Raw genomic sequence first — 27,413 nt, 5'->3', positions numbered from 1 at the left:
TGCTGGATCAGGGACCATATATGTGTTTAGCTTTGATAGATATTGTCTGAGCTGCACCAATTTCCACTCCCATCCATGGTGTGAGAGTTCCCGTTGCTCACATCCTCACCAACACTTGATATCATCCGTCTTTGATTTTAGCCTTTCCTGTAGGTGTATGGTGGTATCACCTGTTGTTTTAATTTGCATTTCCCTGAAGACTAACAAAGTCAAAGAACTTCTCATCACTTTTTGCCTTTTGGGTATCCTCTTTTGCAATGAGCCTGTTCCAGTCATTTCCGCATTGGGTTTTTGGTGCCTTTCTTATTGATTTGTGGAAGTTCTTTATATATTCTGGATACAAGTCTTTCTCCAATGTGTGTACTGTAGTTATCTCCTCCTACCCTGTGGCATGCCTTATCACCCTTTTAAAAGTGTCTCTTGTTGAACAGAAGTTCTTTATTTTTAATGTAGTCCAGGTGACCAGTTTTTCTTCTCAGCATGTTTTATGGTTTGTGCTGCTTTTTCAGGGGATTAGGAGCTCATGAAACTACCCATAAAGCTGCCTGTTTCTGGTAAGCACTCCTAGTGAGCTGAACACTGAGTACAATACGCCTAAAAAGGTATTATATCTTCACTCTGGACGGGGTCTTGGAGGCCACCTAGTCCAGCCTGCTTATGCAAAGATTCCCACTCCCTCTCCATCCCCCCACCCAGCTAAATCCCAGGGGCTTCTGGTGCAGCCAGGCCAGTGGAGGTCTGCAGCCTGGAGTTGGGAACCGCTTATCTAACTATGGTGGTCAGCAGGAGGTGGGAACCCAGGTCAAAGGCACCAGTACGAGCAAGGGGGCTTGACCGGCCCGTGTAGCCAGACCAAGGCGGAGGGCTGCAAGGCCCAGGAACCCAGCATCTTCCTGTGGTGCTGTCCATCTTCTTGGCCTCTGTTTGAGGTCAGCCTCACTGCTTTGGTCTCTTCCAGTGGCGGAGACGAGGTCGCCACATCACATGGCCATCATGCCCCAGCTGTCTGTGCTCCGGAGGAGCTCTGGTTGGTTCCCACGGGGTCATGTGTCCCCTGTGGTAGGGGAGGCGGTGGCAGGGTGCTGCAAGCAGCAGCCCTGACAGAACCCCAAGTGGAGTGGGGAGCGGCAGCTCTTCAGAGGAAAGGGGCTCCCACGGGGCAGCTTTCCTGAGCAGTTTTCTCGTGTGAAAAATGGGGACGCTCACCATCGTGATCTACTGATCCTCGGGAGGTTAAATGATGTTACAAAAAAGTACTCAGAAGAGTGTCTTGCACCTGGTAACTGTGCAGGAGGTGTCCCGGTAGCGACTGTGACAGTCGTTGTGAAGAGAAGCATCCACCCTCTCTCTGCGCATGTCAGAGTCAGGGAGCCCGCGGGCGGGTGGGCTGGCGGTCCCAGAGCTGGCCTGGCCCCCGTTCACCCCCTTCCCAGGCCCTTGCCGCTCACTGCCTCAGGCTCAGCTCCTGGAAAGCAGATGTTCTGGGGTTGACTGTCACTTTCTCTTGTTTTCTAGGGAAGAGTAAGAGAGAAAGCCATTGAGCAAACTAAGACTTGCCCCCAGGTGTCCCCCCTTCCTCTGCCCTTCACCCCCCCCACCGCCCCCCACCGAGACCCCACCCTGTTGAAAGCTGCCCAGTCAGGACTCTTGAGCGCATGTGACAGAAAACCAATTCTCACGGTTCTGTTGAAAAAAATGAAAGTGCTGTGTAGCCAGGGACCAGGATTGGCAACTCTGCAGCTAGCACCCTCCTGGCGTCCTCAGGCCTCCGTCTCACCTGCTCGCCTCCACAGCAGGCTCTCCTCCCTCCTCTGTCAGCCCCGTGCCCCACAGGCCGTCTGTCCCGTGACAGGACAGCCACCGCAGCTCTCAGCTCACTCCTCACCGTTAGCAGCCAGCCTTCAGCCGCAGGGCTGGCCTTGAGTCTCACTGGACCCGTCACTGTGCCCTGACTGCTCAGGACGGGATTGTGTGCCCACCCTCCCGCGCAGGAGGAGGAGACGTTGTTCGTGGGAAACTGGATCTGGAACCAGAATCCCAGGGTGTGGACACCAGGGAGGCAGACGCAACCAGCGCCCGCCCTGTAGTCAGGTTCAGTGCTGCCCGAAAAGGGGTGCGAAGCAGGCCCCACTGAGGGCCCACCATGGCGGCAGTGGAAGGAGAGACACTCCCTCTCCACTCTCCCAGCAGCCAGATTCTCCAGGAAGGAGGGCAGGGGGAGGGTGGAGCTGTGTGTGTGCCCCAGTGACCTTCCCAGAGACCACCGCGCAGGCAGGTGGGGAGCAGGGTGGCCTCTGAGGAATTAGGCCTCCAGCTGACCCCTTCTCTAGGGCTTCCTTCCATTTGCAACACTGCACCTTGCCAGAGACTAGAAGTTGTCTGCTGTGTCATTGTGTGTGGAGCTGGGGGTTAGACTCAGACCCAGCCCCTCCCAGGACGGCCATTCGTGCCTACGCGTGTGCTCCCAGAATGGTAGCCCCAGGCCATGATTGAAGAGAGACCAGGAGAGTCTCGGTCTGGAGTTTAGGCTCAGTTCAGAGTGACCAGAAGGGACCTTAAGGGTCAGCTGAGGTCTTTCACACAGGAGGGAACCGAGGCTCTGATTTTCCCAGTAAATATTTTCCTCGCGCTGCCCCGTGCCCCGCCTGGGCTAGGCCGACGCAGGACCAGCCACCACAGTCCACACGCGGGGCACTCAGGTGTAGCAGGAGCACGGGGGGGGGGGGGGGGGGGCAAGGAAGAGCTCAGGCTAACCCAGACGGGGGACAGGGGTCAAAGGTTCACTCCCCCTGGTTCATTCCGTGGCTGTTCCTGGAGCACCCGCGGTGTGCCAGGCCCCGCGCCAGCCCTGGGCACACACATAACCGAGAGCCGGTTCCTGCCTTCACCGAGGTGGCAGTCCGGTGACATAGGCAGACAGATGACAAGTGACTAAGAAATGTGTGCCCCGGTGTTGTGATTCCTGCTCTGGAGGAACTGCAGGGGCAGGGGTGTCCTCAGGTTCGGGCCTGTGGGCCGGGGGGTGCCCGTAGCTTCAGCAGAACTAAGAAGCTGTGACCTGGATCTGATGTTTTCTCAGAGCATAAAGGTGCCCTAGTTTTCCCTCTCCTCAGGCTCAGCTGAAGCTACGCCAAGAATTGGCTGTTAAAGGCTGCCTGAGATGTGGTTTGGAGCCAAAAATCTATAGAGCCAGTGCATTTGTGACCTTGTTGAAAATGCTTACTGAGGAAAATCGGGGTGGGGGGGTAGGATTTGGGAGTTATGTTGTTGTGGTTTTTTTCCTTTTAAAAAAAAAAAAAAAAGAATCAGTTTGGCCGTCCTCACCTGCATCCCTTTCCCTCTCTGCACAGCCCCTCCTGGGTTGCCTGACTCCTCCAGCCCCATGGCACTCATCCCTCCCGTTTGTCCACACCTCCCCCATCCCCAATCCCTCTCCATCCCCTGTGCTTCAGGAATGAAAAATACCAAGTGGGTAAAATTAAGGAGCCTGGGTATAGCCCTGGAAATTAGGCCACAGCTGTCAGGCCAGGCAAGAGTCCTCGTCTCTGAATCGGAACTGCCGGGAGCAAGCGCTCGGCCCCTTCCCTGTGAGGATGGATAAAAAACCCCAGCTCCCCCCTCCCCCGGGAAGGGGCTGCTGCCTGCTGGCCTCAGGAGGGCCAGGGAATGCTGTTTGTCACTGAGCAGACCTGTCCCAGTGCCCACCCGCTGGGGCACCGCAGTGGGCAGAGCTCATCCCTGCCCTCCGAGGGATGGTCCCAAACTCGAGTAGCGATGATGCTCTGTGGGAGGGGTGGGGTCGAGGAGCTCCTGGCCCTGATGGAAGGGTCTGAGGAAGCTTCTGGAAAGAGATGCTGTCTACCTGAGCCATGAAACATAAGGAACTGCTGGGGGTGAGGGGGGGAGGAGAAGGTGCTTCTGATGTAGGAAGAGTCTGCTCAGAAGCCCAGGCGCCAGGGCCCGGGCAGCCCCAGGGAGCTGGGAGTGTGGCTGGGACCAGGTCCAGGCAGCCCTGACGTATTCCCAGCGAGCCACTGAAGGGCCTGCGCAGGCTCAGAAAACTCTCTCCACCTGCCCTGGGCCTGCACAAGTCCTGAGAGACACCCCCGACACGTGGCCACCCTGGAGTCCTTGGGATGGCACTGAGCCAGGGGGACTGCAGGGCCTCATGAGGCTACACCTGAGGCAGCTGGTCCCAGAGCCCCGTGCCCTGAACTCCAGCGAATGGCAAGGAAGTGGGGCCCAGGGCTCACGGTGGCAGGGACACTTGATCGCTGTCCACAGCTGTGCCGTTAGCCTCCTCCAGCACCGAAGGCTGGTTAAGGAGAGGCTCAGGAAGCTTGCCTGACAGGGCTCTGGCTGCTGCATCACTTTAGAAGGTTCCGTGATGCTGGGACCGGCAGTGTGAGCAGATAATCTGGACTAAGTTTAAAACCTTCTGGAGGCTCCAGACATCCCTGCCCTGCTTTCAGCCAGTTAATTCCAGGTGCCTGTGAATTCAGCCAGCTGGCCTCAGCTGCTCCCAGAGAGCAGTCAGCTTTTCCCTTCCTCCCACGTGAGCTGGTCCCCTTCCTGACAGACGAGGCCTGCCTCCTCTGAGCCCTCTCCTGAACGGGACCCCTGCCCACCTCTGCCGGTAGCCCCTGGCCCTAACAGTGGGCAGGTTCCTGGAAGTTACCTCACTTCCTTCCTGCCCTTGAAGCCTGAGCAGCTGCCCCAGTCCAATTCCTTCTGCCTCTCCCGGCCCCCCCAGTAGCGTGGTAATTGGTTTCTCAGATCTTCAGCTGTGCACCCCATCTGTGAGCATTTCCCGGTCCCGACCCTCTGCAGGAAGACCTGTGATCTTACTGCTGTGGAGACCCCACGGGGAGGGGGCCATGGAGAAGGGACTGTGCCTCCCTTTCTGCACCCCTCCCGTTCCTCTGCCCCACTCCCGCCAGTGAGGCCTGAAATAGCACCAGCACCACCACCTTCTGCCCCCAGCCCCACCGCACAGCCCAAGGTCACACTCCCCCCAGGATGGGGTGCTGGGCCTGGTGTGACGGAGCAGCAGCTGCCCGGTGATATCTGTCCCCAGCTCAGCTCCCGAGATGAGTATCTGTAATTACAGCTCTTGGAAGGTCACAGCTTTCGATTCATTTTTGTGGTGTTTGGAAAAAAGTTCAAACGTCCCTATACATGTTTAGTCTTCCCAAGCCAGCTAGGGGTTTTCTGGGAGAGAAAAGACAGCCATCAAAGATGTGCCCACAGGCCAAGCATAATGGCTGTGGAGAGTGGGGGGCCTGGGCTGGGGGAGGAGAGGCGGATAGACCTGGACAGGCGTGAGCGCCCTCGGGGCTGGGGAGGGTGGAGGGTGGCACGGAGCCGCAGCGCTGGCTCACCCACAGCTGAGCCGCCGCTCGAGGGCCACGAGCGGCCTCGGTGGCGGCCACCTCCCTGAGATGTCATCATCTGAGTCCTGCAGCGACGGTCCCCACCTGCCGTCTGCCCAGTGCGTCCCTGTTCCTCAGCCTCGACTTGGCTCTGACCTTCCCCTCAGAAAGGGCATCTATAAAGGCAGCCCCCAGACCCTCTGTACTTAAAAGTGGAAGAAGGTGGTTGCATAAGACAAAAGCGATTAAAGTAGCAGCCCAGAAGGGAGGCCTCCCCGTGCGAAGCTGTGATCTCTCAGATCTCACCCTGCCTGGCTGCAGCGCACCCGTCATCCCCAGGCCCTCTGTGCGAGGCGGCTTTCTGGCTCTGATGGAAGATGGGGGCTTCATCTCCATTGATGAGACTTTGCTGTTCTGCTGCAATTCTATTTCAGGAGAAGCCTCCCGTGTAGCAGGCACTCATGTCTCAGAGCGGAGCCAGGCCTTTTCTCCCGAAAGGAGTATTATGCTAATCACTCCTTGCAAACAGGCAGACTTTGTAGGAGGTTTGCCTGGTTTTAGATGAAGCCTACGCCTTTGAAGCAAAGAGCCACCGTAGCTAAAAATATCATTTCCCGGCTGTTGATCCTCTCATTTGTAAGATGCTTGTTTCCATTGTCAGATCTCCCCTGCTCTGTCTCTGAGATCTCCATGAGGGAGTCCAAGATGGTCCCCAGATGTGTAGGTTTCTAAATGGTTTCTGTATTGTTTAAAAAGAAATTTTAATCCACGTAAGATAAAAATTGAAATAACGCAGAAGAATGTACTGCAAAATGTAGAAGACCTTCCCCACCCCTTCCTCCCCCAGACGTAGCCTCTACTTTCAGTTTCATGTATCTTTTTCCCAAACTTGTCTTTGCGTTTATAAATGTATAAGTCTGTTTGGTTGTGGTTAAGGCTGAGGTTTTCCGGCAGAGGATTCCAGACTCAGAATTGCTCTGCAGCTTGCTCTGTTTTCACTCACTCACACGTCACCCGTCGTTCGGCAGGCGAATCTCCGTCAGGATCCCAAGCTCATTGGGACGCTGCCCTCTAACCTCTAGGCCGAAGCAGAATGGCTCAGGGTCACTCTCCCTTATCAAGGCCTCCACATCAGCGTTAAACTCCATCGCCCGTTTTCTGTGTGCGGCGTCCAGACTCTGCTCCAGGGGCAGTGGGTGGTGTGGTGATGGGGTGCTGGTGTTTCCCCTGCAGGCCCCTTGCCTGGCACAGCTCTGCTGGGGGTCAGAGGGCGGCCTGTTCTGTAACCAAGACCTGGGACTCCTCAGGCACCTGCAGGACACTGTCACATCTGGAGCCCTTTTTCATTCTCGTGCGTTTAATCCGATAAAGATTTCCCGGGCTGGAAAGGGACATTCGGATGAAAAGCCTATTTCATGCGTCTTAAATTTCCCTGAAAATGACTGATTACAAAAGGAGTTTTTTCAGTCTCCTGACAGGATGGAGGAGGGTACCAGTAAGAGAAACCCCCCTTCCGTTTGGCCACGAAGAGCTAAAGGAGTCCCCTCCACACTCTCTTTGTCCATCCCTTCTGCTGTTGACCCTTCCGTCCTCCCAGCCCTTTCACTCTGATCTCTTCACATTGTCCAAGAGACTCAGCAGTGAGGCTGCTGTGGTATTTGCTCTTTGTTACCAGCAGTAGGTATTAGTGTTTCACTTCCCGTTCTGTTTTCTGACGTTTATCTCAGTGCCCTTTAAGTGGGCACTTGTAAAGAGCTACAGAAAACAATGTCAGTTCATAAAATTCCATAAAACTCCCAGACTAAAGATTTGAAGGCCAGAAAGGCACTAATCAGCCTAGCTCCTTAATCGGAGACTGTTATCTCCTGTGGAAGCCAAATGTAGCCAGGAAGGCGGGAGAGGCACATGCCAGAGGGGGCTAGAGCTGAGCTTCCTCCCCCAGGGCCTCTGAGGCTGGGAGAGGAGACGACGCCCGAGGAGAGGGTGGTGGTGCAGTCCTGGGCAGGCGGAAGTCTGGCCGGAGAATTCATCTGTTCCGCCCTTTGGACAGCTCGAGTCCGGGCTGTGCACAAAGGGCTTAGGACCCTAAGGTGGAGACAAGGCAGAAATGCAGGGAAAAACAGGACCCCGGCTCTGGGGAGGTGAGCGTGTGGTTGGGAGACGGAAAGCAACAGGCCCTTCACCAGAGCTCTGAGGCAGAGCCCGGGCTCTGCAGCCCTTTGCGGCTGCTGGTGAAACCTCCCCATTTCCACACGGAGAGTGGCATCGCCGGGCTTGCAGCAGTGGCAGTTTGGGGACAGTGGTTCTCGGTCCTGACTGTGAAGCCTGTTAGGAATACAAATCGCCCCCTTCCTGGAGTATCCCAAACGGTCTTCGGGTAACTCCAGTGTAAGCCAGGTTCAGGGGTCTCTCAGTAAGGGGCTCTTTCTGGCGTGGAGGGCTCTCCTGGTTCTGGAGGGTCATTGTGAGACCTTCTGGGTGGGCAGGTACACTGGTGGAGCAAGAGATGGGCACTGAGACGGCCACCAGAGCAAAATGGCAACCCCTAGTGGGCACTCTTCAAGGCACAGTAAATCCCTTGGAGGAGTCACCACCAGAATGTGAGATAGAAATGGATCTCTGTGATCACCCGGCAGGATCCACACCACGAGGACAGCCCATTTGCGTGAAGAATTTGAGGAGGGGGACATTCTGGCTTTGGTGCAGTGACCACGTGACCACTGGGCTTCTGGGCCCAAGTCGCGTGCATGGCTTTAAGGGTAGAGGGGCAGAGTTATGGGAGCGCAGGCCTCGGCGTGTGGGCTCAACTCTGACTAAGGCGGAAGGGAGGAGGTGCTCACCATCCGTAGCGTTCGTGGTCGCGTAAGCAGCAGCAGGGAGTGATCCCTTGGCTGGAACGAAGGACTAGTTTGGGAATAATGGGATGAAGTGAAGGAGATTGTGAACAAAGCAGCTTGGTAACAGGAAGACTGTTGGGGCAATCCCCAGAGCCCTTCCCAGGGATGATGGGGCAGCCCCAGCCGGGCTCCCCGGGCTCCTGGCACTTCGGTTACTCGCCTGCCTCATTTCTCAGAAGGTCACCCCCTTAGTTTGAAGGGGGAAATGTCAGAGATTCAGGGGTGCCTTTCCCTTACCTGTCCCAAGACAGACCCTCTACCTCAAGGGACCCTGATTATGGTCACATGTCATAGGGTGAAGAGGTGTCTGTGCCCTGGGCATTCGTCGCAGGGAGTTGGAGCCCTCAGGTGGAAAGAGGGGCTGGCCCGGGAGGGAGAGGTCTGTCCTTCTGCAGGTGACACAGCGCGTGGGACTGTCTGGCCGTATGAAACTTGAACTCTGGGTCAGGGACTTGACTCCACTGGCTATGTGGCTTGGATTTCTTCCTCTGTCCCATGAGCGCTTGATCTCTGAGGGCCTTCGCGAGCCTGGCTGGAAGCTGGCAGGGGCGTAGGTGGCAGGCAGGCCTGGCGCCTGGAAACAGTTTACCAGGCTGGCTGTGCGTTGGCGTCGAGGCAGCTCGAAGCCTCTTCCCAGGCCGGGCCACCTCGGTGGGAGCCTGAGTGTATCCTGGGGAGGAAATCCCTCCTGGAAGGCCAGGAGCTCAGAAGACTTCAAAGAGGAGACAAGTTCCATCCGGTTCTCTAAGGGTCCACCCAGGGCACTCCCAGGCATGCGGGGCTCAGGGTGCTGTTTCCCTGGCCGTCTCAGCCTGGATTCAGAGCGCCGGGAGTCATTGTACTAAAACCCCCGCCTCGCCCTGGAGCTCAGGCAGCAGCAGGCCTGGGAACTGGCTGATGGAGTCATCCCCATGGGTGACTCGCCCCCCGCAGGCTCCCAGACTCTGCCTCCTGTCTCACCCCTTGGAGACAGGCCACCACTGCAGCAGAGCAGCCCAAGTATAGGTGCAGATCACCACTGTCCCGACCAGGTGTGGCCAAGTGTGGTCAGTGCCTTCCACCCCCAGAGGTAGCCCCAGGGTGAGGGTGGGGTAGAAGGAGCTGGATTTCAGATAAACTGCCCCAGAGCCACAGGAAGGTCCTGGAGAAACTTGGGCCCTGGTCCATCAGAAGGCCTAGTGATATCTGTAGCCAAGGTGCCCTCCTTCTCCCCAAAAAACCATCCGTCTTCCAGAAAAAGCACTTCCAAGCCCCTGTGCAAGCTGGGCCCTGGATACCGCGAGCTGGGTGTATGGCGAGGCAGCAGCTAAGAGCTCAGGTGCCCAGGTGGGCGGACCAGATGGGGACCTTGGCAAGGCTCTGGGCTTTGCCCTCATCCTCTGTGAAAGAGGACGGCTAAAATGACGCCTGTCCCGTGTTAAAGGGATCTAAGGTACAGGACGTGCCTAATATGGAGAAAACGCTCACAGATGTCAGTTATGTGGGCCAACGCTGAGGAAATGGTGATTCAGCTTGAAGGGAATCCCTGTGACCGGAGAGGCAAGAGCCCAGCCTCTCTCAAGGGCTTGTTGGAGTTGATGTCATGGAGACAACAGGATTTCCTTTGGTGGCCCACCCCTTTGTTTTCATTTGCCCTGAGGGCTCGAAAGATGAAATACTCTGAAGCCATGGGCTTCGCTACCCAGGGTTTGAGGCTTGGAGGCCTGGAGAGGTGACCCCCCGGGGGTCTTCCCAGAGCCTCCAGCATGGGTCCCACCCCTGCCATCTGACCTGCCTCCAGCCATGCTCAGGGCAAGCTCCATGTGGGACAGGCCCGGAGGGGGCCGGAGAGGCACCTGTGAGTGGACAGTGGGGCCAGGCTTGACCAGGTTGCTTAAGAACACATGGGAAATGAGGCCCAGTGGGTCGGCCGGGCGTGCGCAGAAGCTGGCTCCTGTCCTGGGGAGTGGGCAGGAAGGGCCACCGGACCACCCTGGGCAGTGGAGGAAGCCTTGATCCCTAGAGCAAACCCCAAGCCTGGAGAGAGGGGCTGTCTCGCACAGGGGGGCTAAGGCCCCAGCTGCCTCTACAAGACCCTTTGGTTTTCCAGGCCGCTCCTGCCCAAAGGAGGCCTCCCCTGAAGGTCTCCGGATGAGCCCAGGTCAGGTGTCTGTGGTCCCCCAGAGTCTGGCCGTGCCACTCTTGAACAATCAGACGGAGAGCTAAGTGGACAAGAGACCCTTTGCTTCGTCTTCTGCCTCTTCCCCATCATGCTACGGCCCTCGCTCCATCCGCTTTGCACCAGTTCCCAGCAAGACCCAGAAAAACAAGTCCTCATGCCCCCTCCTCCCACCCCTACCCCCCGAAAAAAAAAAAAAAAACTTATAAGTGTATCAGACACATCGACTGCATTAAACACGATGAATTTTTTAGGCATGAGTTAGCAGGGTTACCATGGCTGCCTCTGCCCTGAGGGGCACACTGCCGAGGATTGATTGAAATAAATAAAACAGATTTACAATTTTCATACTTGGGAAGCAGAGAGCTGGAAAGGAAGAGAAGCAAGGGAGCTGTGGGGGGAGGATACAGTGAAACTCTGGAGCTTTCTGAACTTCCGGAGGGGAGGCCACTTCCTCCTCCCCTATTCTCATGTTATAGGACACGAAAGCTTCTCTCTTTAAATTTCTAAAGGATCCCAGCTGTTGGGCAGGGACAAGGCAGGGAGGGCCCTTTCCGGTGGGAATGGCTCTGGGCCCCTGTGTTCTCTGTACTTGACATTAGGCTGCACTTCAGAGTTATGGCTGTGAGGCTCCAGGTGTCTCCCAGGAAAGCCTGTGTCCCATTGGCCTTGGTCTGCTGAGGGGACGTGGACACCAGCTAGTGGCCAAAGGAGAGAGGAAGTGAGGGCCTGGCCCTCCATGCACAGTGTTGGCCTGGTCAGGACACGCGTGGCAGGGGATAGAGACGAAGGAAGGAGACTCAGGCTAGAGGGAGAAGGTGGGCCCTCTGGGGAATGATCCGGCCCTGCTGTCCAGGATGCCTAGACGAGAGGCGCCTGAAGTGTGGTGTGCACCTTTTCTCACCTGCCGTGCATGCAGCCCAGGCAGGGGGAGGGCAGGGCTCAGAGCCACTGGGCAGGTCTTGGCTTCCACACTGAGACTTGGCCTTGCCCAACCTGGTACAGGTCCCTAGAAAAGAAGCGGCGTGTGGTCCCTTTCCCACGCCAGGACAGAGCAGAGGACAGCACCAGGCTCCCTGGTGGCCCGGTGGGGCTGGCCTCTGCCGGTGCCTTCACCCGTGAGGCAGCTTCCTCCCGCCCAGCCTGGACCACATGGCCTCGGGGCACAACCGGCCCTCTCCAAGCCTCCTGCAAGGCAGCTGATGTCTTCCTCCCATCCGCTTTGGCCCACATGTCACCTGAAGCAGGGGCCGTGGGTGGGTACCAGGCTGGGGACAGGAGAGCACCTCCCACCATGGCCACCACCGAGGCCAGTGGGTCTGGTGGATGCTTGGCCAATGTTTGTGGTTAAAGGGACAGTGACACGAAGCTCACACCAGCCCAGCAAGTGTGGTGTGGCCACTTTCAGGCAGGCACTGCCCCAGAGTGCCTTCCTCAGCCCCAGCAAGTGTCTTGGCCTTTTGAGGCTGCCCCAAAGAAGGCCTGTCTGTGCATTAGGGAAAGTGGCAGTGCCCCTCTTGCGTCCCGGGGGCTTCAGAGCTGACCGAAGGCAGATTGCTCCTCTGAGAGCTCCTCGTATGTGACAGAGGGACCAAAGAGAGCTGTTCCCTCCCCAGCATGAACCTAGACCCAGAGCACGGGAACAGCTGTCCAGGCAGCACCGGGTGGCTGGAGGAGAGTGAGGCAGAGCCCCATCCGTGGGGCCTCACGGCCACACACCACGGGCCACCTTGAGGCCCACGCATGTGGACCCCGGCCCTAAGATGAGCCTCTAGGTTGTGCCCCCCCAGACCCCATCCAAGTTCACTCCCACCCCACCTCTGCCTTGTCCCCAAGTATTTTCCAAGCCATTGTCTCGTGATGAATAGCACTTTAATATGGGTATTAAAAAATATGGGCAAATGTTTAATGCTTGCAAGCTGTGTTTCATTATTGATGCTCTGCTTGAGAGCCCAGCAGGCAGCTCAAGCCAGGCGGGGGCTCAACAGAGAAGTGATGACGCAGCAGCCCTGCAAGGCAGCCATCTGCCAGGCCCCCCCGGGCGGGGACAGCCCCCGTGCCCGCTCACGACAGGCACCTAGGAGGCAAAGTGGGGAAAGGAACTTGGCCTCTGGGTCTGCATCCACCCTTCCTCGTCCCCTGGGCAGCTGTGTGACTAGGCCTCTCTGCCTGAGGATACAGGCTTGTATGAGGACTCGGGATGCCGCAGGAGGAGCCCGGGGCCGGGCGCAGGGAGACTGAGGCCGCCTGTGTGGGTCGTGTCACAAACTCAGGGCTGAGTGAAAAGTGGGCCCCTTTCCTCCCTCCCCCACCTTCCTGATGCAGGAGGAAGAATCCGGCTCAGGTGTCCAGAGCTCGCAAGGTACAGCCCAGCCCACCGACCCAGACTCGCCTTCCCCTAAAATGCCCAGATGGTGCCCTGAGCCCGGTGAGCACGTGCAGACGTGAGCCTCTGACCTTTGCATCACCCCCGAACTGCCCCAAGTGGACTCATGTAACACCCTCTGCACGGTGCCCGGCGTGTGCTTAGGGCTCCCCGGGAGCTAATACTTTATTATTCCTGCCTCCTGGAAGCCTCATGACCCAGCAGTCTGGAGGCATCTTCCTTTTCTGCAGTCTACAGTGACCTTGGGATGAGACAGCAAAGACCGGGTGAGGTGACAGGTGACCCCCACCGCCACTCCCCTCCACTTCCTGCCCCTACCGGTCTGCAGGGCTGGAGCCCCCTTCGATGGAGCCCTATGAGCCGCTGCCGAAGGCCTCCAGGCTCTGTCCAGCAGCCTCCTGGGGCGGGAGAGACAACCCCCCTGAAGCAGGGGTAGCTGCGGACATCCAGAGCACAGCACGCAGGGCATGAAGGCTAGATGCCGCTTGTGCCGCCGCTGCCGCTCCTCCATGGTCCCTCTTCCCGGCTCCTCCCCGGCCCTCCCCTCCCGTGGTGGTTTAATTAGCAGTGCTCAGGGGGAGACCCCTTGGTGTGATGTGTTGTGGCTGACCCTTCAGGCTGTCCTGGCGGCTTGGGCGTCTCCTGAGGTCTCCCTGGACCGGGCAGCCAGGTCCTGGGTGATAGGCTGAAAATGTACCGTCAGGGCAGCTGCTCTCTGCATACCAGGCTGGCACAGCATGCCGGGGCATGCCCAGGAGCAGCTAAGGGATGTGCTGGAATGGGGCAGAGGAACGTCTCCGGGGCTGTTCATGAAACCTTGGGTGGAGATCAGCGCAGCTCCTCCATGCGGTAATGTGCAAAAGTGATTCTTGGTATGAGGGACATGAGGGTCACAGGCAAGGCCCTGCCCTTTGCAGCTCATGTTCCGGTGGGAGAGACAGCAGGGGACCCAGTAAACGAGTCCATCAACCAGATGACTCAGGTGATGAGAAACGCTTAGGAAGAAACAGGACTTCCCTTAGAAAGGGCTGGTGGCAGAGGGGTGCGCATGGGACAGAGGCTTCCCCTGAGGCTGGTGTTGGAGCTGAGATCTCCATGGTTGGAGGGAGCCAGATGTGCGCTGGTCCCTGGGAGGAGCTGCCCAGGCCAGGGCAGAGGTCAGGAACAGAAGAAACACAGGAGAGGCCTGCACGTCGTGGGTAAAGGAGGACTCATAAGAGCTGAGGTTGTGAGGAGCTGACCAGAAAGTGTGAGGGCCTGGAGGCTGTGGTCAGGAGCTGGGTTTATTTAGGTCCAGCAGGAAGCCGCTGAGGAGGGCCATGCTCTGATTAGGACTTTTTAAGAAGCGCCCCAGTTGGTGCATGGAGGGTGAATGGTGGGGTGAGAGGAGACACAGGGAGACCAATTAGAAGCTGGCTTGGAATTGACCAGGCAAGAGAGGGCTGACCCTTGGCCCAGGGCAGGGTAGCTGAGACGGGCCAGGAGCCAGGTGTGCCCTGCAGGCAGAGCCCCTGGGCTTGTTGGTACACTGGACAGAGGGGCCCAGAGGATCAAGGAGGACTCCTTGGTTTGGGCTGGAGCAGCTGGGTGGGCAGCGATGCCACTTCCTGAGGCCGCAGGTTACCGATGCTCCCCTGAAAGCTGGGGGACCAGAGTTTAAGGGGAAACCAAGAGGTGTGCTTTGGCCCCACCGAGTCTGAAGTGCCTGTTGGGCAGCCATGCGGGGCATCCACCAGGCAGGCGGTGTCCATCCAGAGCTCAGTGGGGTCTCAAGAGGCACGTGTGGGAGCCGCTGATCTAGAGATGGCTTTGAAGATTTCCATGGGACCGGACATGACCACCAAGAGGTGCAGACCAGGGAGAGAGCAGAGGAGGAGAGCGCCGTGGTGGCAAGAGTATTTCCGGAATACTCTGCATCCCTGACCTTCTGTAGCTCCCCAGTGTTTCCGGGTTCTTAGGGACACCAGGAGGCCTTGGCGCCCGCCTCTGCTCATCGCCACCCCCTTGCCTATCCCTCCGCACCCTCCTCAGCCGTCCTCACGTGAGAGCACCACCCCCGCCCTTCAGCTGCTGCAGGTCCCCTCGGGCCCGTGGCCCCTGGAGAGCGCGGCCTGGCAGCAGCCTCAGCTGTTGGCCTGTCATGGAGACAGCAGCAGCTGCAGGCGACGGGCATTTGTGACCATTTGTCAGAACGCTCCCCTTCCTCCCCGGCCTGCCCTCCTGAAATGTGTCTATCCCACAGCCCTGGGGATGGGGTCGTCTCGGGGTGGGAGGACCACAAGGGGACAGGAAGTGCTGCCTAGGCTCCGCTGAAGGGCCAGGCGTCCTCCTGGGAGCTGGCCCTCGTCCCCCACCCAAGGTACCAACAAGGTACCCAACCAGGGGTCCCATTTGCCACATACTGTGCACCCACACGAGCTGCCACTAGTCTTGATGACCGCCCTCTGAGTAGCCCCCATGGTGCAGGTAGATGTCACCCCCATTCGGAGGTGGAGGAATTGTCACACAGACACACTGGGCCACACAACTGGGCAGGGGCACCGGGCTCCAGGGCCCGGGCCCCTCCTCCACCCACACCAGGTGAGCAGGGGGGCTCCGCCTACCCTCCCGCAACTATGGCAGGGCTTTCCCCACACCACCCGCCGGCCCCATCCCCCCAGCAGCTTTGTTTCCATTTCTCTGGTGGTTTCTTGCCCAAGCCTGCCGGTTCCAGCTGGGCCTAGGCTGGAGACGGCCTGCCTGCTGTTTGCGCCTCGTGGTTTGGCCTCTCTGTTACCAAATGCTCTGGGATTTTTTGGAGCCGGGTGTGGGGAAGAAGCTTCTCCAGTCTGGCGTTTGGAAGGAAACAGGAAGCCAGACCGTGATAACGCCGAGTTTAGTGTGAGTTCAGTGGCCTGGGGTGGACATATTTCAGGCTCGTTGGCTCCAAATGGGGCTTATTTTGTCCAGCACCTGAGACCTTGAGGCCTCAGACCTGTTGTCCCCACAAGCCTGAGGCCTGGTCTGTGGATGCTTCCCTGGAGCAGAGACCAGGAGGAGATGGGGAAGGGGTGCCATGCTGACACCGGTCCCCAGCAGGCAGGGCTCGGGGGCCACATCCCACCCTCCTTACCAGCCACTTGCCAGCTCCTTGGTTTGCTCTTCTTAGTTTCAGGAGCCTTGGGATCCTTAAACTCCCAGCAGGAAGGCCTGCTTATCCCCTCAAGGCCAGGCCTCTGTGGGCAAGCGGCCAACTAGGGAGGTCAACAGGCTTCCCTGAGGCGTGTCCTTGATACCTGCCTGTCACTGTGGACGTCACCTTGGCCCAAGGACCCTGGGAAAACTGCTTTCCTCCTCCATTCTCTGGGTTCCCTGTTTTCCCTTTTATAAAATGGAATCTCCTTTTCACAAAGCCCAAGCCTTATCCCCCCCAAGACTCTTATTAGAGGAGAGATAGTGGGAAGAAGTGGCCCTAAGTAATCCCGTGACCTTGGCCAGGTCACCTGGCCTCCCCACCAGAGTTTCATTATCGGAACAGCGAAGGTAGAACTCAGGGTTGCCTTAGGGCTTGTTCATCCCACGAGCACCTACCGAGCCCCTGCTACGTGCAGGCACCACTCCAGGCGTGGGTGGCACCATGAACAGCCCAAACAAGCTCCTGACCCAGGGGCTCTCACGGGGGAGGGTGGGGGGACACCATCCACGGATGACCAGAATGCGGATTTGTCACGTGAAGATAATCTCTAGCCAGAAAAGTAAAGCCAGGAAGGGACACAGAGCGCCTTGGCACATGGGGAGGCGTTGCTATGCTATGTGGGAGATCAGAAAGGTACCTCAGGGCTCCTGGGGCCACACTGGCAGCCAGAGGCCCCGCTGCTTTTCTCGGGATCTCACTTCCTGGCCTGGGGTGGGCCGGGGCATAGATGGAGCCCGTGGGGCTCTGGAGTTGCTGAGAGGCGTGGAGCCAGGTCCGCTGTGAGCAGCCCCCTTGGCCCCCCGCAGGCCCCAGAGCCGGGGTCCCACACCAGGCCCAGGAAAGAGCAGGTTTCCTCAGGAGAGGGCTCGGAGCTGCGGCCCAGAGGCCTCCAGAGCCTCCACTCAGCCCGTTTTCCAGGCAGCTCTGCCTCCTGCTGAATGCGGAGAACATCTTCCACTCGATGGCAGACATCCTGCTCCGGGAGGAGGACCTCAAGTTCGCCTCGACCATGGTCCATACCCTCAACACCATCCTGCTGACCTCCACTGAGCTCTTCCAGCTGCGAAACCAGCTGAAGGACCTGAAGACCCCGGTACTGCTCGCCCATGGGCTCCAGCCTGGTGCCATCTATGTGCCCACGGGCGCGGCCATGCCAGCCCACCCCTCATTACCCGGAGGTTGGCGGGGAGGAGACGAGAATGTGACCTGAGGTCTCCCTGGTCTGCTGTCAAATAGGGGTCCCCCTGGGTTGGCTGCGTGTAAGTGCCAGCCATGGGAGGGAGTCACAGCGGGTTTCCTTGGAGCTACCCGCTCTGGGGGTCTCTGCCCACAGAAGACTCCAGACCCCGCTCCAGGTCCACGTGCCCTCCCTGACATCCCGCACCCCACCAGCACTGCCCCCTCGCACACAGGGTAGGTTGGGTTCCGAGCCCGCCTTGCAGGACCTGCAGGGTCAGACCTGCCGGGCCGTGTCACCCAGTCAGGGTCAGGCCTCTGGATTGCAACCCCACTGGGGATCCGGTGTCGTTGCTCTCCTCACCCTCCTCCTTGGCCAGGACCCCGCTCTCCCACAGAGGGACACATCTGTCTTACAGGATGCCCTGTGTAAGCCAGGGGGTGTCACAGTGCTGCCTGGCCCAGGCTTTCGGTGAGGACCCACCAGGGCTGGTCAGAGAGAGCAGGGAGGTGCTCACCAGTCTACCGAACTGCTCTGGGGGACACAGGTCAAAGGCCTCGCTCGGCCCAGAGGAGGGGGGCTGAGCTGCAGAGGGCCCCCAGGGGTAGCCGCCATCCCGGACGTGCCGGCAGCTCCAGCACGTTTCACCTGGGCTGTGGTCACCACCTTCCCATCTCAGACCCTGCCTCGGCCCTCTCTCAGGGAGTCTCCAAGACATCCAAGCCTGTGCCTGAGGGCATCTGGGGCCAGAGCCACTGGGAATGACCCAGGCCACACCCCTGCCTTCTTCCTGTGGTTCCTTCCAGACATTTGCAGAGGCCTAAAGAATGTTCCTCAGGGCAGGGGCTCTCGAGTGTGGGCTCAGCTGGGCTGGTTCCCGAGTGCAAGGTGGGCTGCAGAGGAGGGAAGAGATGGCATTTGAGGACGGCAGGAGGGCACTGCCGGGGAGAGCCTGGGCCCTGAGGACGCTTCCTCCCTGCCCCCCTCCGGTCACACCCCCTCCCAGCCCCAGAGGCTCGGGGACCACGGGCTGTGGAGAGGACGATTACTGTTGTTTGCCGAGGGCAGAAATACCAGCACAAAGGACAGGCTCACTCCCAAGCAGCAGGCCCTCACAGCCATCACCACGTGGCTCTGTGGGACGGAGAGTAATGACAGGGTCTGAGGAGGAGCTGTCAGCGTTTCCTTTGTGACAGCCCGTTCCCAGCTGCGCTCCCTGGCGCTCTGAGAGGGGCCCTGAGTCTGGGCCGCGCACCCGCGGGGAAGGAGCGGGGGCTCGATTAACTGCTTACAACTCTCCCCCCTCAGGAGAGCCAGAACCTGTTCTGCTGCCTGTACCGCTCCTGGTGCCACAACCCAGTCACCACGGTGTCCCTCTGCTTCCTCACCCAGAACTACCGGCACGCCTACGACCTCATCCAGAAGTTGTATCCTTCACTCACTGTTCTTCCAGCCCAGCCGTGGGGGGGGGGGGGGGGGGGCGGAGCGGGTGCTCCCTTCCCACCCACGTGGTGGCCCGATTGCCATCCTTCTGCCCTGACCCTACGCTCCGCCTCCAGGCCTTGGGCCATCAGGACCCGTGAGGGCACAGTGAGGGGTGGATTCCAGTAAACAGGGTCATCTAGGGCCTCGTAGAGGGGAGCTAGCCCTGGAGAAGCTTTGTGAGCTGGGGATCAGGGATGGGTGCTTACCTAGGTAAGGGTGTCCCGAGAAAGAGGCAGGGTGCCCTCTGCGCGGTGCTGGGGCAGGGTGGGGAGAGAAGGCCCGGGAGCAGGGGGGCTGCCGGGCTACAGCAGGCCAGTAGGTGAGGAGCTTAGGACCTTTGGGGCCCACAGAGCCAGGGCCCAGCAGAGGACGGGACAGGGAGAAGCAGGCTGGAGGGGAGGCCTCAGGGAGACGGAGCGCCGCTCAGGGCCTGCCTCAGAGAAAGGCATCCATGGTCGGCTTTTTGTTTGAAACACCATGAAGCAAACCAGCTTCCTCTGTGAATGTCTGGTGTGTGACCCGGATTGGACGGACATTTAGGATGCAAAATTGGTCTCCTTCCCTGATGGGCCAGGAGTTGGGGGGTAAGGAGAGAGGGGCCCTGAGGTGCCTCCACTGAAAGCCAGCTGTGGCCTCGCCTGGCTCCCTCAGGGTGCCCACTCGCCTTCAGACTACGATTTGCTCCTCTCCGCCACTGGTGTGACCCGAGGACTGCAGGCCCCAGGCTTGCAGCAGCCCTGACCTTGGCCCTGCTGACAGGCATCCACTCAGGCAGGAACAGGGGCCTTTCCTGCCCAGCCCTCCCCCAGAGGCTGCAGGGCGGTGATGAGAGCCTTTCAGGGCCTGGAGGGCACAGAGGAGAGAGCGGCGGAGCAGAGCCGGAGTGCCACGCAGGGGGACAGCTGTGAGGGACAGAGAGGCAGGGGGACAATAGGCTGCTCTCCTTTGTGTCCTGATCCTGCTCAGGTGGAAACATGCTCTGTGCCTGCAAGCCAGGGCCCAGTGGGAGGTGTGCTCTGTACCGCTGGGTCGAGCCCCTAGGGCCCAGCTCCTCGGCTGCCCCCGCCCCCAGAGAGGCAGGCTGCCCCGGCCAGTGGTTCCACTTCCCTTGACCACCCACCCAGCGGGGACCTGGAGGTCACTGTGGATTTCCTCACGGAGGTAGACAAGCTGGTGCAGCTGATCGAGTGCCCCATCTTCACATGTGAGCGCCCTGCCTCTGGCCCCTGCAGGCCTGGAGGGAGGTGGGAGGGAGAGCAGCTCTTGGCTGCCACTGGGGAGGGAGCGAGAACAGTCACCCCAGGGATGCTTCTAGAATGTCAAGAACGTAAGGATGGGGATGACAGGGCTGAGGAGGTACACAGGGCTGGGACATGCGCATCAGAGCGTGGGTCCTGCCCGTGCGCCTTAAGGCAGGGCTCGACACAGGCCAGCACTGAGGGCAAAACCCACCTGAAGAATAGTGTCACCTCTGCAGGGGGAACTGGAGCAGTGCCGTCGGGGGGCAGGTGGAGCAGCTGTCCCAGAGCTGTCCCCGGCCACCCCTCCAAGCACACTGCCCTCTGCTGTGGCTCTTGGAAGCTGGGGGCACCCTGGGCCCACCCGCAGGTTGCTCCCTTGTGCCCAGGAGCCACGCCCTCGTCCCTCTGCAAAGCAGAGCTGGCGTTTGCCAGGAGCTGCCTGATTGTAACACCCGGGCTGAATGTGCAAAGTGGCAGCTGGCTGGGGTGAGTGCAGCTCCTGGCGCCTCAACACATACAGTGCCCGCTCCCCAAGGCAGGCAAGTCTCTGAATGACGCTCGTGTGCTTATGGCCTGGTAGCGAAGCCGGGAGGCATCCCTGCCGGTGGCCACCCTCCTGCCGGGCTGGTCACCCAGGCCTCCTGCTGTGGTGGCACCCCAATCTGCCCAGGCCAAGCCTGTCGGCCTTCACCCTGGAGCCCAAAGGCAAACCCAGGGGCCGAGGGGCCCCCTCCCATCCAAACAGAAGACAGCTTCTCCAGACAGCCAGCCATCACAGTAACAGATGCCCGGGGGACCCAAGAGCAGGAGGGAGACCCTGTTCCCAGGGCAGTGCATCGAAGCCTGTCCCAAATGGCCCCCTGGCCTGACATTTCACTTCCCCAAAGGCCTCCCAGGGCAGCCTGGCACACGCTCGCCTGGGGGCAGGTCCAGCCTGACCCTAGAGAAGCCATGAACACCTCTCCAGGCCCAGGGCTTTGGTGGGGTGACCATAGCAGACGTCCCCTGGCCCTGCCTAGCACCCATTCCAACCCTAGGTTGCCTAGACCCCCCTGGTAGCTGGCTTGGCCCCGTAGCCCAGCTTACCCAAGGCCCAGGACTAGATTCAAAACAGGTCCCCGCCTCTTCTGGAGTCGCTGGGCCTGGGCAGGACTGCCACCTGGGGTGAGGGGAGGGGCTGCTGTGAGAGGCCCCTGCTTCCTGGCTCACCCTGGCCCCAAGGCCCCCGTCCAGCTGCTGGGGTGACATGGTCTCTCCAGAGGTTTGTGGTTTGTCCTCCACCAAGGACGCCTGAGACTGGGCCTCAGAGAAGGTAGAAACGAGTGATGCTCCTGGAAGGGCTCAGAGGAGAGCCACGTGGGCCTGTTTATCTGGGACGGATGCTGGGCAAGGCCTGGGTGCGTCTCCCCGCCGTCTGGTGGGGGAGGCAGGGCTGATATCTGACATGGATTTCCAAAAGCATCCACCAGACACTCAGGGGCTTGATGTGTGTTTGGTCGCACACCAAAGCGTTTTTCCATCCTGCCCTCCCTTAAAGCTGCCCTAATCCAGTCTTTCTCTCCAGCTCACCCTATTTATAGCTCTCTCGTGCTGGCACGTGCAGAGCAGACCCGGGAATCTGTTACGCTACAGGCCCCAAGCCCCCTCATCGCCAGGGAGGCAGTGAGTGCTGGGGGAGGGGACCAGGCCTGGCAGCAGGTTGGGGGTCGCCAGGCTGAGGTGACTGTTGGGAAGATCAGACGGAAGGCAGGTGGGCAGGTCAGAAGAGGCAGGGGGATCATGGGGACGGCTAAGACGCTGCAGGAGGAGAGGCAGGCATGTCTGGCTGGGAGGAGCCCCGGCCACCAGGCTGGCCCTTTCCTGGCCGGGCTGAGGTGCCACCCAGAGCAGTGCCTGACCCCTGCCCTCTGCCCTCCCACAGATCTGCGCCTGCAGCTGCTGGATGTGAAGAACAACCCGTACCTGATCAAGGCCCTGTACGGCCTGCTCATGCTGCTGCCCCAGAGCAGCGCCTTCCAGCTGCTCTCCCACCGGCTCCAGTGCGTGCCCAACCCCGAGCTGCTGCAGACGGGGTAAGTGCCCAGCTTGTGAGCAGGGCCAGGGCTGGCCGGGCTGGCAGGGCCTGGCAAGCGGGGAGTTTTAAAGGGGCTACCAGGGCCTGCCCTCAGCTCGGCATCACACCTCCTGTCACTGCAGACACTGTCCACCCCTCAGCCACTTGCCCGTGGGTTTCCATATCAGAGCACCGGGCTGGGAGATTCTGGGAGCGTCTGTGCGGTGGTAGGTAGTTGGAATACCTTCTCCCAGCAGTCAGGGTGGAGTTAAATCAAAAAACCCGAGAGCATGCTGGCGTGACCCAAACAGAGGCCCCTGGAGAGAAAGTCCAGAGGGGAGGAATTCGTGCCCCAGCTCAGCCACTGCGTCCCAGGTGGTACATGGGCAAGAGAGCTACATAGGGTCCCTCCCGGGCCTCAGACAGCCCTCCCTTCCCATCTGTAGCAGAGGCTCAACGCTTGGCCACTGAGTGACCCTGGCACTGCTAGGACCCTCCCAATCTCCTCCTGACTGGAGTGGGAGGCAAGGGCGCCCCCGTGGCTACCCCGCTTGCGACCTGTCCGCGGGAAGCACGGGTCCCAGGCGCTCTGCCGTGGAGAGGCCCAGCACGGCAGCCACTGGGGAGGAGGGCTGCAGCCCCTCAGGGGCATCCAGGCTCCCACCCTGAACCCACTGCTGGCCCAGTCCCCAGAGCCTGTTGGGTCATGTCTATATTTGGTAACCCTTGGAGGCTTTGCCTCATCCACAGGCATTTGGCATCAGAGATGGAAAATTTCACTTGTCGGGTCGCCATGGAAACAAGCAGAGCCACTGAGAAGATTTACGCTGAATGGAGCGCACCCAGCTTGCATCAGATGCCCTGTGTGTCTAGAATTCCCTCCCAAGCTGTTAGACCCCCTCGGCAGGCCTGGCGCCTCGCCCCCCGCCAAAGGTCTCGGGCCTTTGCCCTTGTGATGGATGCAGGCAGCCTTGAGATGGGCCTGCCCGGCACTCTGGGCCCCTGACCCGAGCCCCTGTGCCCTCCGTCTCCCAGGGTCTAGGCCACCACCACCCCTCCCACCTGACCTGGTCTCTCCAGGGGCTGGGCGTGGGGCCCCTAATGGGCTGTCGGCCTCAGGCCGCTGGAGGGGCTGGGAAACCCCAGCAGGTGTGGCCCCCAGGCCAAGGCCCAGCTCCTGCCCACCCTGCCCCTTTCCCCAGACAGCAGCACTCAGGGGTGGAGGGCTGGTCCCTGTCCCAGCTGCTCCTGGTGCCACCGGGTAATCCTCAGGGGAAGGCATTCAGCATACTGAGTGTCCCAGGGAAGCAGGAGCAGCCGCAGAGTTAGGTGTGCATTTTATTCCCTTGGCCGGAGCACCTCTATCTCCTGGGAGTCGGAAAGGCCCTGACACCACACCTCGCTTTGCTGCCTTGGCCTCTGCTGGCCTTTGCAGTGCCCAACGGGTGTTAGGGTCACCCTGGCAGCCACTTAGGAGGGAAGGTACAGCTGAAAGTGAGAAGGAGGCAGGAACGGCTGCTTCCCTGTGACCTCTGGGCCAGGCCACAGCCCCTGTGCTGCTGAGGGCCAGTCCCTTCTCAGAGCTCTGCCTGCTACATCTCCTCATATAGGAACATCCTATGGAAAAGGAAGGCAGGCTCAGAGTAGTCGGACTCCTCCCTGCGCTCCCTTAGCCAGAACAGAGCAAGTCTACAGAGGAAAGCTGGGGGAAATGAGGCTTTCCCCTAGATCTCCCATGGTCAGAGTCAGGAAGTCTTGAGCCAAACGGCTGAGGCCTCTGGGTCAGTGGATGGTTTGCAGGCCTGGACTAGGATCTGGTCCGAGCTCTGCTGTGGATTTGCTCTGTGACCTCAGGCAAGCCCCATGCCCTCTCTGGGCCCTTGGTTTCTTCATCAGTAAGTGAGCATTTGGACTGAATGGATCCTTGAGGTTCCGCTCAGTCTTCAAGGCTTTGGGTTCCCAGCCTTTCTTTGCAAGGACCCAGGAAGAGCTGTCATAGAAAAAGGCAGCGGAGCCCTGGGCAAGGAAGGGGCCTCAGGAACAGCTGGGGGCAGGGGCAGGTTGCAGGGTTGGGCACAGAGGGACAGCTCCCGCCCTGGAGAGGGGGCTGAGGACAGTCTCAGCCCCGGGAGAGGCAGGCAGCTGGAAGACAGCGTCAGGTTGCCCGACAGGCCCGTGTGCCGGGAACAGCTGGGGGAGTCTCTGCTCCTTGCCCATCCCCCCGCTTCTGTGCACTCAGGGTGCCGGCAGGGCTAGGGAACCCTGGCCCTCCGCTCGGGCTTCTGGGCCACTCCCCAGGGACCGTCTCCTCAGTGAGGCAAGAGGGAGCCTCTGAAGGAGAAGCTGGTGACAGGTGCGTGGGTGCGGTGGCAGGAGAGAGGGCTGGCTTTGGGTTCTGGAACCCCAGCTCTGTGCTGCTGGCTGGGTGTCCCCTAGCCACTCACTGCCTGAGGGTTGCTATAAACACACAGAGAACATGAAGGCCTGAGCAGCGGCCGTGCCCACTGTGACTAGCAGGGAGAGGCCCAGCCTCAATGCTCAGCGGAGTCCCCGTACCCATGGACATACCCCTCCCTGCTACCAAGACTTCAGGCCAGGAAGGGTCTGCCCAAAGGGACGCTGAGTCATGGGGGGAAGGACTTCTTGCCTCTGTGAGGGCCCAGAGAGCAAGGTGCGGCCCACTCCTCCCGACGCCTACCCTCACCTGGCCACATCTGTGCACATCACCCTGGACTTGCCATCCATTGCTGGCATCTCCCTGGAAGCCCCTAATCTCAGCTTCCCTCTGGATCTGATGCAGAGAGTGTTGCGGAGAGGAGCATACAGATCCGTGGGTGCCCAGCCTGAGACAACACACTTCAGGATCATCTCTGGCCTGTACATCTCTCCCCCTGTTCCGGCCCACATGGGCTGGGGTAGCATCTGGCCACCCTCTGGAGTTAGGGCTCCAAGCTGCAGGGTGTCCCTCAGCGTCCTCAGGAGCGGGAGTTGCTCTCTTGGGGCAGTAGCACCCAGGCCACAGGTTACTAGGACAGGGATGGCCCTTCACCATTCCCAGGGGAGTTGAAAGCAGCCAGAGACCAGAATGCTGCCCGCAGTCTCGCCCCCTAGAGCGAGCCCCACCCAGCTCGTTTTGATCTTTGTTGAATTTGCCTGAGTCCCAGCTCCAGAGGCAGGGCCTGAGGCCCAAGAAAGAAGCAGCCACGGCCACAGTCCAAGGTGTTGTCAGGTGGTGTGTCTTTAACAGGAAGGGACCAGGCTGAGTAGGGGTACAGGGGCCCACTTCCAGGCTCCAGATGGCATCCCAACCATGGGAAGAGTTCCCAATGCCCCTGGTCCTGGTGGCTTGTCAGAGATGGCTTTCAGGCTCTGACCATTGGTGGGCTGCACCTTACCAGGAGCCAGGCTCGTTGGTGAGGGTTCCATTTGGGTGAAGCACCGTTGTGAGTCACCCAAATGGAATGAGCTGCTGGGCCCCGCCTGGCCTTGCCTCCATGGGACAGAGTTGTAGCCACAGTGGGCACCCATCGGGTACCTAGGCTGGGGCTGGGCATCAGGCCAAGTTCTTCATGTCAAGTATGGAGGAATCCTCACCTACCCCATGGGAGGCTCCTGTGGCAGTGCCCCCTTACAGAGGAGGATACTGAGTTACCTGCCCAAGGTCAAGTGGCTAGGGGGTGGTTGTGTTACAGTTGGGTCCAGGTCTGTCGAGCTCCTGTGCTCAGCTGCTACCTGGACCCCTCCTGCCATATTGGGGTCTTTTCATGAACTCAAAGGGCCCAAGGATTCTCTGCTTAGCTAATCAGCCCACAGCCTTCATGAGATCCCTTACCAGGGCCACCAGGCCTCAGGGCCTGGAAGCAGACCCTTCCCAGCCCACAAAGATCTGCTTCCAGTGAGGCCAGAATGAGGGAGAAGCAGAGTCTTTTCTTGGGACTCTCTGCTGGGGTGATGGTTAGGAATGGGACAGGGGCCCAAGTGGATCTAGTCCCCCGGGGCAAGCTCAACACTGGGCTTGAAGGGGGCAGCAGGGCGAATGCATTGCCCAACTATAGGGAGCATCAGGCCCGTGGCAGTTGTGCAGTGCACAAGCTGTGAGGCGGTATGGAGCAACTGCGAAGAGTGCTAGCAAGAGGAGTTCCCGGAGGCATCAGCTGCCCAGTGGGGAGACCAGCTCTCCTTCCGCAGGGACAGAGAGTGACTGCAGGCCTCTGGGCCCCAACACTCAAAAACAGATGTCCTGCCAAGTTGAGGGCCAGTAGACTTCAGCCACCCCTGTGGTCCCCGGCCCTAGCCCTGCCCTAAAGAAAGGGCCAGGCTGCCTCCTCCCCCTTCTCCCTGGACCCTGTTCCAGGCCCCAGCTGGCTTCCTGGCTGGCTCCTAGCCCTGGCTTTCACCCCAAAGGGAGCCACTCATAAACAGGAAATGCTTCCCGATGTGATGCCTGCTCTGGGCACCGTTGCCAGCCCACAGGCTGAAGGCCCTATCCAAGCAGCAGTGTTGACTGGTCCCACCAACTGTGGGGGAGGGGATGCCCATAGGGCTCCCTGCTCTTTGGGGCTGACTGCTGGGGAAGGGTTGTTGGGCCTGAGGTGGCCAGACTCCCCGAGGTCGAGCTCCCCCAGCCTGTGGCCCTGCCCCGACCCCACTGCCCTGCTGTGGCTGATGCTTACCCGCTCCAGCAGCCCCGTCACGTGCTGAGACACTGACGCTGAGCCCTTCTGCTCCCTTTCCCCAGAGACAGTGCGAAGGCAGCCCCCACGTCACAGAAAGCAGACTCCCCGAGCATCGACTACGCCGAGCTGCTGCAGCACTTTGAAAGGGTCCAGAAGAAGCACCTGGAAGTGAGGCACCAGCGGAGTGGGCGTGGGGATCACCTGGACCGGAGGGTTGTCCTCTGATAGGCCTGGCCTGGGGAAGGGCCCAAGGAGTGGTCCCATGGAGCACTTGGGGTCTTCAGGCCCCCTCCCCACAGAGCCCGAGGACCTGCCTCAGGGGCAGGGCTGGGCCTGGCCACCAGCGCAGGACAGGGTAGGGGGCTGGAAGCTCTGTCCACCCAAGCTCCTCTCACAGGCCCTCCAGCGCAGTCAGCTGCACTCTGGCATTCAGACAGAGCTGGCTTCCTGCCAGGGTGAGGCCACAGCCTCAGACGCCCCCATTTTCTGGAATCGGGTTCTTTCTAATGCCCTCTTGTAAAAGAGCTTGACCTCCCCAGCGCACCAGAGCTCTGGCCTCCTGTGGATGTGTGTGTACATATGTGTATACACATCTGTGCACATAGGGACCAGCACAGAGGTCCATATGAATGGCGCACCCTCTGTCCCAATAAAGAAACGCAACCCGTGCCTGGCCTGCTCCTTCCCACTGATGCCTGCCCCTGCCTGATGCTGCAGTTGCCCCAGGACCTTGCTGCCTGTCCTAGAGATTTGTTCTCATGGTGGTCCCAGGAGTGCTGGCTCTGCCAGGAGA

General features: G+C 59.8%; 1 protein-coding gene across 2 annotated transcripts in view; it reads left to right on the top strand.

Annotated features, from left to right (window-relative positions):
- VAC14 (VAC14 component of PIKFYVE complex) overlaps positions 1-27,278 on the top strand; it is a 97,683-nt gene extending 70,405 nt beyond the window's left edge. For both annotated transcript variants that reach the window (XM_029208119.1, XM_029208127.1), the window contains 5 exons: positions 16,907-17,081; positions 18,474-18,592; positions 19,775-19,854; positions 21,813-21,963; positions 26,683-27,278. In XM_029208119.1, the coding sequence (XP_029063952.1) occupies positions 16,907-17,081; positions 18,474-18,592; positions 19,775-19,854; positions 21,813-21,963; positions 26,683-26,845 (688 nt within the window). In that variant the 3' untranslated portion in view covers positions 26,846-27,278. The remainder of the gene's footprint in view (positions 1-16,906; positions 17,082-18,473; positions 18,593-19,774; positions 19,855-21,812; positions 21,964-26,682) is intronic.
- The last annotated feature ends 135 nt before the right edge of the window (positions 27,279-27,413 follow it).

Source organism: Monodon monoceros, unplaced genomic scaffold (assembly GCF_005190385.1).
Source record: "Monodon monoceros isolate NGI ecotype Baffin Bay Population unplaced genomic scaffold, NGI_Narwhal_1 Super_Scaffold_10, whole genome shotgun sequence".
Taxonomy (NCBI): domain Eukaryota; kingdom Metazoa; phylum Chordata; class Mammalia; order Artiodactyla; family Monodontidae; genus Monodon; species Monodon monoceros.
The sequence above is the reverse complement of the archived record's forward strand: the minus strand, read 5'-3'. Positions and strand labels throughout refer to the sequence as shown.